The sequence below is a fragment of the Herpailurus yagouaroundi genome, unplaced genomic scaffold (assembly GCF_014898765.1).
Source record: "Herpailurus yagouaroundi ecotype Mexico unplaced genomic scaffold, PumYag 221, whole genome shotgun sequence".
Lineage (NCBI taxonomy): Eukaryota > Metazoa > Chordata > Mammalia > Carnivora > Felidae > Herpailurus > Herpailurus yagouaroundi.
Window position 1 is genome coordinate 10,290,339 of NW_024412452.1, and position 12,466 is coordinate 10,302,804.

Genomic DNA, 12,466 nt, shown 5'->3' on the forward strand with positions numbered 1-12,466 from the left:
GCAGTTGCAAGGGGCCTGGGAACTGCGTGGGTTGCTGCCTAGGCGCTTCCGCTCCGGCATCTTGTTCTGGCACCGTAGGCGCTGGACTGGCGGCTTTGACTCTCTTGCTGTTGGGTGGGAGGCATCTTGGGGCCTACATGAGCCAGTGGCATCATGCCCGCGGCGGCTGGGGCCAAGGACGCGCGTACTCTGGACGTCGCTCCACCAAGAAGAGGGGCGGAAACCACGTCCCGGAAAGGTAATCTGCCCTGGCCCCTGGGCGTGGCCCTCCACTTGGGCGCTCGGCGGCCTGGGCTCCATGTCTTGTGGTCTCTTACCTGTATCTGTCCCCGCGACGCGCTTGGCCCGTCCACCCAAGCTGGGAGGCATGGATCCTCACGCTGCTCCGCCCACAGCAGCTGGGTTCTGATTTCTCCCCGTTCCGTTAAAAGCGAGGCTCTGGCCATTGCTTCTCTGTTAAAATGCACAGGAATGGCTTTTTAAGATGGGACTGACTGCCAGTGTCGGGGACACCCCTTAATTACCAAATTGGAGTCTCCCTCAGTTCCTCGAGCTGTGTTGTTTTGACACAGCAAACGTGAGTAATGAGGACCAAGTTTGAGTGGAAAAAAAACCACCAGTACATCCGAACTTTCCTCCCAAAAAGTTGATTTATATTGTTTCCAGCAATCACAGAGGGCATAGGTTTGCTTCCTAACACGTTTCATTTGAGATAGCTTCTTCTGTGCAAATGATTAATTTTAAGACTTTGCTCATGTGTGCATTGAACTCTTTTATTCCTTGAAATCTTCCTTTCCTCCCATCTCCTACATCAAGTCCCCTTCATTTTATCTCCTGAATATCTTTACTGTGTCAGCATCCTAATACAGAACTTGCCTGATCTATTGCAGTTAGGTCCTAAGTAGTGTACATATATCTAACTCTTGTCTCTTTCCAATCCATTCTTCATACAAGAAGTCTTGTTACTTATTTTTTATTTTTTTTAATTTTAATGTTTTTTTTAAATTTATTCTTGAGAGAGAGACAGAGCATGAGCGAGGGAAGGGCAGAGAGAGAGAGGGACACAGAATCTGAAGCAGACTCCAGGCTCTGAGCTGTCAACACAGCGCCCGATGTGGGGCTCGAACTCGTGAGCCGTGAGATCATGACCTGAGCCGAAGTTGGATGCTCAACCAACTGAGCCACCCAGGCACCCCACAGGAAGTCTTTTTAATAGACTAGTTGGACTATTGCCCATAAACATCAATCAAAAACATGGTTTTAAGAATAAAAAGAAACTCTTTACCATGGTCTTTAAGAGTCTGCATAGACTAGACTCTTCCCTTGCTTTTCCAGCCCCATCTTGTGCCACTTTTGTCCTCACTTTCTATGCTTCAGCTATACTGAATTCACCTTAGTTAACTAGCTCATCCTACAGAAGTCAGCTCAAATATGACTTCACTGTGACTCCTAACATTATTAAGTGAAGTTCACAGTCCCTTTTCTATCAGGTTTTCTTTTAAAATGTGAACTTGAAGTTCCCTACTGACTGCATTTGATGGCACCAGTTGTGTAAGGACTGAAAATAAACTGTCAAGTCAAAGAATTGAATTTAAACTTTTAATCAACAGGTATACAGTAATGACACCGGAGTATTCAGGACTGGGCTAGGTTTTATTGGGGATACGAAAATACCGGACAAGTCTGGTTTTCGATGTTCCTTATTTGTTGAGACCTGTGCACTGTTTTGTTGCCTGTGTCTAGAAAAGTATAAGTTGATACTAGGTGGGGTTGAGTACATGGAACAGCAAAATTCAAAGCAGGGAGAAGAGGGGAACGTCTGTGTGGGCTATGGTGTCCATTTACAAGGAGCCATCATTCTATGCTGGGGTACAGGCTAACATAAAATTCGGCTAACAAAAAATGTATTAATAGGTGGAAAGACTATCTTCCAGTTGGACAACGGATGCCTGGGACTCGTTTCATTGCTTTCAAAGTTCCTTTGAAAAAGGTAAGCAAAAGTTAATTCAGTATTCTTTCACAAATCTGAATTCATGATATAGAATGCTGGTTCTCAACACTGACATGCTCCATCTTCCCTTTTTTTTTTTTTTAAGTTTTTATTCATTATTTTTTATTTTTATTTTTTTAGTAATCTACCCAGTGCAGGGGCCAAATGCATGACTCTGTGGTCAAGAGTCGCTTGCTCTTCCGAGTGAGCAGCCAGGCACCCCTCCATTTTCCCTTTTTAATAACAAGTACGTTGTGTATCCCCTTTAGTATCCTGAAATAGTTATAGTTAAATACTACTTCGCTACTTAATTTTAAAGAAAAAAAGTCAACTTATGCTCTAATTATAATGTAAACACTAAATAAGATAAAGTAACTTACAATAAAGTAATATGTAATTAATTTCAATATGTAAATGTTTGGGCATGACTATATTAGAAATACAAAAGTAGTTGGTTACTTGCAGCATGAATACAAACACTGCAAATGCAGACCGATCTAGGTGGGTTTTACTGCCTGTCAGAAATTTCCATGATAGTGAACAGCTCTTAGTAGATTTTCAAATAAAACAAAGTACAATTTTTATGTGATTGAAACGTAATTACTATCTTGGAAAATTCAATGTACTTTAAAACTCTGCAGAAAACCTCTTGTGTTTATTTGTGAAATGGAGTTAGGTTCTAAGGCTTAGATAACTATGCGCAGTTTTTCACCTATATGAGGTGTTGAATAGGACATTCAAAAGTCATTCAGGTGTGAGACACATTTGTAGGACTGTTCTGAATTTGGCAAGATTTCTAGCATCTGTGACCCCCATTTACTAAATGGTAGACTACTTCACTCCCATCATCATAACTAAAAAATAAAAAGCCCTTGATTAGCAAGGTCGCGATTTCAGCATGGAAACTCTGAAAGCTGTGTCTTTGTTAGAACTCAGGAAGGAATAGGTGAGGAAAGCATTTGACCAATATAAAAAAAGTAAGAAGAGACTCATGAAACTGCCCGGCATAGCATGGATTGGTATCTGGAAAAGCCGCTTTGAATGTGTTGAGATTTTGTTTAATTTGTGACTCATAGGTCAGGGTTCCTTTTTCATCTACTGTGTCAGTTCTTCTGCATCTCTGGACTTAAAAACTAGTCTTCTCATAAAGATAATCTTATGGCTCTTATTCACATCCATCAACACCAAGCATAATGTTTGGCATATAGTAAACGTTAACAAATATTTATTGAATGGACATTCCCAGCCCCCATTTGGAGCTGCTGCGAATTATCTCCTATATTCCTCCTTTTCTCTGTGCAGTTGTCCTGATTCCTCAACTCCTTACCCAGTGGTCTCTAAAAGTGGATTCCCGAGCTTCCACAAGGGCCCCTGCGTAGCCCCTTGCCTGAAAGTACACCAGCAAGGTAGACAACAGGAAGACTCTTCCGTTTCCCTTCCTCCACACAGCCACAGATCTTTCCTGGATGATGTCATGACAAAAAGCCTCCTCCTAGCTCTGTATACTCAGGTTATCTGGCTCAGCGTTGGGATTGTTTAGGCACTGTACAGGGGATTACAGAGCTGCATAACCACCCCCCCACCCCCCACCCCCCACCCCCCCCAGTGCAGTTCCTTTTCATGCTGTAGAGTTAGGAAGCAAAACGTGACATTGAGTTCCTGTGTGTTTTATGGAAGTCACCCAAAGAAAAGCAGTCACTTGACAGTCACTTCTTATGCATACCGGAATACGAAATAGAGTGTGTCAAGTGTCACATGAATGCCATGGCCAGAAATACCTAGGAATTCAAAGGAGGGGGAAATGGTAACAGACAGGAAGGCTTCCTAAAGTTAGTTGTTGTTCACATGACTGGAGAGGATATTTGATTCATCAGCTCCAAGTCTGTAAGAAGCTTACTGGAGAGATTGTATGCCTCATTGTAATTAATATACTCTTCAACACTTTTACAGTTTTACATGGAAGACTTAATATCATCAAACTGTCAAATCTTCCTAAGTTAACTTATTATAAATTTAACATCATCTCAAATAGATTGATTCTAAAACTGATAGAGAAAAATAAACCTAAATAACCAGGAAAATTCTGAAAAAGAAGAATACTGGGAGAAGGGGATCATGGAGCCCTGTCAGATAGGAAGCTGTGTTAAAAGTGTTGAGCACAGGCAATTTTTAGGGCAGGGAAACTATTCTGTGTGATACTGTAAGTATAAACACATGTCGTTATTCTTTGGTCAAAACCAGTAGACTGTACAACACAAAGTGATTTGTAATGTAAACTGTGGACCTTGAAAACGACATGTCCATGTTGGTTCATCGATTGTAACACGTGGACCTTACAGGTATGGAATGTCGATGGTGGGGAAAGTTGTGTGGGGTAAAGGAGAGAGGGTATAAGAAGAACTCTACTTTCTGCTCAGTTTTGCTCTGAAGCTAAAACTGCTCTAAAAACTAGTCTATTAATTTAAAAAAAGTGTGTGGCTGACATTTGAATAACCAAACAGATCAATGAGCAGAGTAGGTAAATAAGCCAAATATGTAAAAGAGTATTTAGCAATAGAAGCCACCGTTCATACAGAGAACTATTCAGGAAGTATTTAGAAGTAGTTATAGATGCGCCAGGTGGAGCTGAAGATTTGATGGACAGAATTGATGCAGTCTCTGCCTTCTGGCAGTTGCAGTCTGGTTAGGAGATCAACATGAGACAAGTAAACACAGAAATAAATACATAGAAATGAGCTTACTTTCTCCCGCCTCATCTCTGGAAGAAAAGATTGTAATCTAGCTTATAAATTCCAGCAGAGTGGAAACTTTTCTTTGAATTTCATTGTGTGTTGGCATCACAGGGCTTGAATAAATGGAAAAGGATTTTAAGCACATGTTTGCTTTTTCTTTCATTCTCTCTAACAGAGTTTTGAAAAGCACCTTGCTCCAGAAGAACGTTTTTCCCCCTTGGATCTTTTTAACAAACTCCAAAAACAGAATGAAGAACTTGGACTGATTATTGACTTAACATACACTCATCGCTATTATAAACCAGAGGTAAATGGAACCTTTAACTGAAAAGGACCGACTTCCCAATACGATAATAATTCTTAGTAAGTCAGTAGTTATCATCTTACACTAAGGTGAATCCTGGCTTATTTTCACGGGTAATAGTTCAAAAAAGGAAGTTAACGGTTTCCTTAAGTACATACTTCTAATTGGTGTCTCAAAATGAGATTAAAGACATGAATTGAACTGTAATGTTGGCTCTGTGTGTACTTAAGAAATTCTATAAGCTTCCATGTTCCATATTTTGAAAATGAAATAAATTTTTAGTAAGAATAGTAGCAGCCTAAAAGAAAAGAAGTAAATATCCACTGTGTCTTTAGCACTTATTTTAAGCAGTTGACTGAGCATGTAAACATCATGGTAAAAGACCACTATTAGCTCTAAGTTTTATGCTTTCCTTTTCCTAATATCTCTGATAAAAAACAGAACCCCATATAATCTGTTGGCCCATGTGACATATCAGTGTGAGGGAATTATCCTTCTGACCAATTTCATGGCCTTGGACGACAGTAACACTAAACGTTTATTAATACTTGTAGGGGGCCTGGGTGGCTCAGTTGGTTAAGCGTCTGACTCTTGGTTTTAGCTCAGTTCATGATCTCACGTTTTGTGAGTTCGAGTCCCGCATCGGGCTCTTTGCTGGCAGTGCGGAGCCTGCTTGGGATTCTCTGTCTCTCTGGCCCTCCTCCCCTGCTCATGCTCTTTCTCTCTCTCTCAAAATAAATTAAAAAATTTAGAAAATAGATTTGTAAAACAGTTTGCCATTTAAAAAGTACTTTTACATACCTTATCGTAGTTAATCTTCACAACAGTCCTTTGCTGATGAAGTATAGTAGTACTGGTATCTCCTGAGTGCTTGCTCTGCACTAAGCTCAGAGGATAGATGATCCCAACTGCTTATCTTACAGATGATGAATCTGAGGCTCAAAAAAGGAAGAATTAACACTTAAATTCAGTTATTCCTGTTTTTGTGTGTATGTGTGGCCAGTTGTACGTAAATATCATTTTAACCATTCATAAGTGTCCAATTCTGTGGCATTAAATACATTCACAACATTGTGTCACCATCATCACTGCCTATAACCAAAACTTTTTCATCATCCTAAACAAAAACTGCACTCATTAAACAATAATGTCATTTCCTCTTCCTGCGGAAGTAACCTGTATGCTACTCTCTGGAGTGGAATCATACAATATTTGTCCTTTTGTGTCTCACCTACTTCACTAAACATAATGTTTTCAAGTTTCATACATGTAACAAAATGTCATTCCTTGTCACGGCTGAGTAATATTCCATATTTTGTTTATCTCTTCACATGTTGATGCACACTTGAGTTGTTTCCACCTTTTGGCTATTGTGAATAATACTGCTGTGAACATTGATGTACCAATAGTTGTTCAGATTCCTGCTTTCACCTCCTTTACATGTCTAGGTAGGAGTGCAGTTATTGAATCATATGGTAGTTCTATGTTTAGAAACCTTTAAGACCACCAAACTTTTCCAGTGTCGTTTTTTGCATGTTTGTTTCTTGGTTTTAATGTTTTATTACTTATTTTTGAGAGAGAGAGAGAGAGAGAGAGAGAGAGACAGAGACAGCATGAGCAGGGGAGGGGCAAAGAGAGAGGGAGACACAGAATCTGAAGCAGTCTCCAGGCTCTGAGCTGTCAGCACAGAGCCTGATGTGGGGCTTGAACTCAAGAACTGTGAGATCATGATCTGAGCTGAAGTCGGACGCTTAACCAACTGAGCCACCCAGGCACCCCTCCAGTGTCATATTTTAAATAATTACCACAACTTTTAAACATACACAGAAGTAGGCGTAATACTGTGGGCATTCATTGTACACCCATGAACTCATCCAGCTTTAATCTCTATTAATTGATGCTGTCGGGTTTCATCTGTACACCTTCTGGTTTCACCCCATTCCATATAATTTTGAAGCAGATCCCATGTATTATATAGCATATAATTTCACCTGTACATTTTTTGTATATATATTTAAAATATACGACTTTTATTCCTTACTGTCATTATTTAACATCAAATATCCAGTCAGTGCTCAAATTTTCAGTTCTTCTAAATGTCATAAAAAATGTTTTTTAAGAGTTTGAATTAAGGGGCGCCTGGGTGGCTCAGTCGGCTAAGCGTCTGACTTCGGCTCAGGTCATGATCTCATGGTTTGTGAGTTCAAGCCTTGCATCTGGCTCTGTGCTGACAGCTCAGAGCCTGGAGCCTGCTTTGGATTCTGTGTCTCCCTATCTCTCTCTCTGCCCTTCCCCTGCTTACACTCTGTCTCTCTCTCTCAAAAATAAATAAACATAAAAAAGAAAAAAAAGTTTGAATTAAATCCAAATAAGATTCACCCTTTGCCTTTGATTATTAGGTCTCTGAAGTCTTATTTAATCTGTAAGTTCTCCTTCCATGTCTCTCTCACATACTTTTTTCTCCCCCCTTGAGTTTTAATTTTTGAAGAAACCAGTTTGTTCTATCTAGATTTGATGATTTCCTCCCCATGTGTTAACATATTCTTCAGTCTTTTATTTCCTGTAAATTGGTAGTTGGACCCAGAGGCTTGACCAGATTAGACTTAATTTTTTTTTTTTTTTTTTTTGCGAGACAGCTTCATAGGTTATGATGTGTTCTTCTGTGGAGACCTGTAAGTGATTATCTCTTTCTGTGGTATTACAGTCACTGATGACTGATACCCACATCCATTAATTCATTTGGGGCTTCAAAAATAGTGAATTCTGTCCCTTGTTCATTTATTAGCTGGGCATATTTCTATCGAGAGAAGCTTCCCTCATCATCTGTTTGGTTGCCTAGTTGTAGAGGCATGTGCTTCTTTCCTTTTATTTAACAGGTGTCAAAATAATGAGTTGATCCACTAATATCCTCTGATGGTGACCAATGAGTTTTATTTATTTACTTTTTGTATCATTTTGGACTTCAGTGAAGTTATTCTCCTTGAGGCACAAATTGAGGCCCTATCTTTGCCCAGCTGGAGCTTCTGAGTATGGCTCCTGAATATGACATCAGTTGTTTGTAGGCTTTTTCTGTGATCAGAGCTAGGAAATATGTGTTTGTTTTTAATATAAATAAATCATAGATTCATGTTGCTACTTTCCATTTAAATTCAGAACCATAGGATTTTCACTTAACCTCCTCTTCTTTTTTTTTTTTTAATTTTTTTTTTTTAACGTTTATTTATTTTTGAGACAGAGAGAGACAGAGCATGAACGGGTGAGGGGCAGAGAGAGAGGGAGACACAGAATCGGAAGCAGGCCCCAGGCTCTGAGCCATCAGCCCAGAGCCCAATGTGGGGCTCGAACTCATGTACCATGAGATCGTGACCTGAGCTGAAGTTGGAGGCTCAACCGACTGAGCCACCCAGGCGCCCCTTAACCTCTTCTTTTATTGGTGTCTGATTTCTCCTGCCCCTGAGAATACCAGCTCTCAACAGTGCCTGAAATTTGCTCAGTCTCACAGTTCAAATCCAAGTTTTTCTGACTCTGTTCTACTATTCTACTTAAATCACAGCGGCTTTATGACTCTCAAAATATAAAATATTAAGTAGAACTATTCATATAATTTTTAGTTTTTATGCATTCATTTAAATGGACTTGGCTTTCAGTTTTGTATCCTATTGACTACCCATTCTGTAGATTTCATTTTTTTCCCCCTCATTCTGTAGATTTACTAAAAATCAGATGATGCTTCCTGGTTGAAGCAGCTTGGGAAAAAATGTCTTTTTTATCAGAATTACTGACAAACTATGTTTATTGTAACCTCTTGGCTTATATTCTGGCTTCTCTAATTTTTAATTCTTTACTTACAAATGAAATAATATGCATTTTCATGGTTTTGCCTTATAGGACTTACCAGAAACTATTCCTTACTTAAAAATTTATACAACTGGGCATCAGGTGCCTGATGATGACACTATTTTTAAATTCAAATGTGCTGTTAATGAGTTTTTGAAAGAAAATAAAGACAATGGTGAGTTTGTTGTTGTTTTTTTTCCCTCTTACTTGAACATTGGTGTGCATTTTGAATGGGGTTGGAATTTTTAGTTTTAACATTAGGCCTGTTGTGTTTGATAATGTTAAGGTAGAAATGTCAGATGGTGCTAATAGAGTGAGTTTTTCCTTGTATGGTCACAAACAATTTAGTTTGAAAAGTGGTTTTAATGAGAAATGTGAACTAGCTCACTCATCTCTAAAACTTTTGAATGGGAAATACATAATAAAATAAACACATTCTTTTATTTATTGGTTCAGAGGTGAGAGTTACGGGGGAAAGGTTAAGAACTGATGTATTGCGTCAAAGCGTATGGGAGTGTGGCTTGTGTGACCTTCCACTGAAAACAAGGGGAAAAATATCTCAACGTCTTAGGGTCTATAAAAGAGACAACAAAAGGAAAAGGTTTGGAATGAGACAGACCCCTAGAAGCAAAGCAAAGCAAAGTGCATCAGTGCAGTGGCATCCTCCTCATGCGTATTTAAGATGTTTCTGCTGTTTTTCCACTTTGGGTACAACTGAGGAAGGACACTACCACCTCTTATTCAGACAGGAAGAACTTTAAAAGGCTGGTGTTTCTTATTTCTGCTTTAAGATCTACCTTACTCTGTTGAAAATAGATCTTATTAAGCTATTAGTGTCTTAATTTTAAGGATCCACTTAACTATTTCCGGCACCTGGCCATCAGAAAGAATGTGGTATTTGCCATATTTTAAGACTGAGGAATCTTTTGTCTTTGAAAAGCCACCGACCTGCAGGAAAAAGTCTTCATTTTGTTCTCTTTCTAAATTTAGCTTGAGGAGTGTATGCTTTATTACATAAATATGACAGTAAATATTCCACATATGTACACATACACACACAAACAGGAAGTAGGGGAGAAAGAATAGAGATGCAGGTGAGAAGATAGGGGCTGGGAGATGACAGGTAGAAAGAGACAAGAATTTTAAGATAATTTTTCACACTATAACGTGGTTGCCTAATGCAGGCATTAGCACTTAAATATCTTAAGCCTTGTTCCCAGATCTTTCCTGTACTTTAACTTTAAAACTTCACGGGCTTGGCCTTGCTTCTGACAGCCACGTCATTTATGGAGGAGGTAAATAATCCGATTTATATTAACTTGTGTCAGAAACATGACTGTGTAAGATGTTAGGGTGCAGCGGCCAGCCTACTCGCTGCTTCAGGGCTCCTTTGTGTGGAACTGTATATAGTATTCCATCTGTTCTGCGAGGGTTAGAAGATCCGTATGAGTACACGTGAACACGTTTGTAAATCTTGTTTGTTCACGTGTTACACCATGTCGGTCTTCTGCTTGTATGGTGCTGACTTCACTGTGCTCTCTGCTCTAGCAGTCTTGGGACCTTGTTTATGATCCATTTTGTCTACCTCTGTTCTAAGCGTCCCCTCCCACAGATTCCAGGCTCCCTGAAGAAGAGGAGGACACTACACTGTCCACTCCCTAGAACTGGTAGAGACTCAGAAAATAAATGGAGTCAGTAAACACTGAGGTTTGTTGGTAGGGCATGGGATACAGAGGTGATAGCATTCTCTGTTCATTAGAAACTTCCCTAGGAAGATAAACATGTGGTAATTAAGACAATGGATTAATTATAACAAAAGAATTAAGTGCAACAGGAATATGGAGGAGAGGTTGAGGAAGGCCTGACCGAGGAGACAGGAGCATTTGAGTTGGGCTGTGGGGAAGAGGACTTTGCCAGAATGAGGAAAGGACAGCCCAGGTTTGGGGAACAAGTGCCAAAGGCACAGGGCTTGAACTTGTGCCGGGGAGCGGCAGCCTCTGGTGTGACTAGAGGGTCGTGTGAAAGGGTGTAGAATTCATATGTTCATTTTCAACAGGTATTTAGAGGACACCTTCAAAGTTGAAGGCACTGTTTTGGGAAGCAGGAACAGAAGAAAGCTCCTGCTCTTTTATACTTTGCATTCTAGTGGGGGAGAGGGATAAATAAGTAACTCTGAAATGTCAGATGGTGAGAAGTGCTTTGGAAAAAAACAGATAGGACACAGAAGTAAGGGAATGTGTTGGGTGATCAGGGGAGGCCTCTCTATTAAGATGTCATTTGAGTAGAGCCTTAAAAGGAGTGAGGAGCCATTGGATATTTGGGGGGTGGGGGAGACAGAGTATTCCAAAGCAGAGGGAATAGTAGGTGCAAAAGTCCCTGAGGCATGACTGTGCCCAGCATGTTTGAGGAATAGGAAGGAGGCCAGTGTAGCTGGAAGGCGGAAGGTGTGAGGGCAGAGCAGTAGAAAATGGGATCTGGTAGGTTGGCAGGGGCAAGAAGAGGTGGGTCACGTAGGTCCTTGTAAGTCCTAGTTCAAATCCTTGTGGACTTACAGTTCAGTTGGAGAGCCAGGTTGATGGTACTGTTTATGAAGAGTTCTAAATGCTGTGTTAAAAGTTTGGGCTTTATTCTGTGCTAAATGGAGGTTTTTCAGCAAGGGAGCAACCCTGCGAGTTTGTATTTTAAGTTCACATCTTCCATATGGAGAATCACTTGAAATAGATGAGATTTAGAGGTAGGGAGGTGGTCACCCAGGCAGGGGAGGCCATGTGCTTTCCTACCAGACACTTCCTAGTCACAGACATAAATTTTGCCGAGATAACTACACGTGATTGTTTTTTATTTAACTTCTTATATAATTTTTAAGAATTTTTTTTTAACGTTTATTTATTTTTGAGACAGAGAGAGACAGAGCATGAACGGGGGAGGGTCAGAGAGAGGGAGACACAGAATCTGAAACAGGCTCCAGGCTCTGAGCTGTCAGCACAGAGCCCGACGTGGGGCTCAAACTCATGGACCGCGAGATCATGACCTGAGCCGAAGTCGGCCGCCCAACCAACTGAGCCACCCAGGCGCCCCCTTATATAATTTTTTAAATGATGGACTAAGAAATACTGTGGCACAGTTGGAAAAATCTTTGACTTGATCCTAGTCTTTGTTCTGTCTGCCTGCTGTGCAGCTTGGCCTTACGTCTCCAGTTCTCACTTTTTCTTTTTTAATTTTTCTAATGTTTAGTTTTGAGAGAGAGAGACAGACAGGGCACAAGCAGGGGAGGGGCAGAGAGAGAGAGGGAGACAGAGAATTGGAAGCAGGCTCCAATTGGAAGCAGCTCCGAGCTGTCAGCACAGATCCCCACACAGGATCCTCATGAACCATGAGGTCATGACCTGAGCCAAAGTCAGTCGCTTAACCGATTGAACCACCTAGGCACCCCCGTTCTTGCTTTTTTCATTGTAAAATACCGACAGTGCTGCTCAACTGGGGGCTTCACGGGCACATAGACTGTGGCATGTGTGGAGCAGCAAATGACAGAGGAATGGAAGCGCTTTGGGAACTCATGAGTCCCACCAAAACTATTCTTTTTAATATTCGGCATTGAAAGTA

The 12,466-nt window shown here is 40.5% G+C and overlaps 1 protein-coding gene and 1 long non-coding RNA gene across 2 annotated transcripts in view; one reads left to right on the top strand and one right to left on the bottom strand.

The window, feature by feature from the left end:
• Positions 1–12,466, top strand: part of DUSP11 (dual specificity phosphatase 11) — a 17,901-nt gene continuing 5,435 nt past the window's right edge. Inside the window, exons 1-4 of the mRNA XM_040458520.1 lie at positions 1–238; positions 1,915–1,990; positions 4,898–5,029; positions 8,915–9,038. Of these exons, the coding sequence (XP_040314454.1) occupies positions 138–238; positions 1,915–1,990; positions 4,898–5,029; positions 8,915–9,038 (433 nt within the window). The 5' untranslated portion in view covers positions 1–137. The remainder of the gene's footprint in view (positions 239–1,914; positions 1,991–4,897; positions 5,030–8,914; positions 9,039–12,466) is intronic.
• Positions 368–12,466, bottom strand: part of LOC121019253 (uncharacterized) — a 27,943-nt gene continuing 15,844 nt past the window's right edge. The window contains exons 2-3 of the long non-coding RNA XR_005785510.1: positions 5,828–5,958; positions 368–453 (exon numbers count right to left, since the gene is read on the bottom strand). This is a non-coding gene — a long non-coding RNA (uncharacterized LOC121019253). The remainder of the gene's footprint in view (positions 454–5,827; positions 5,959–12,466) is intronic.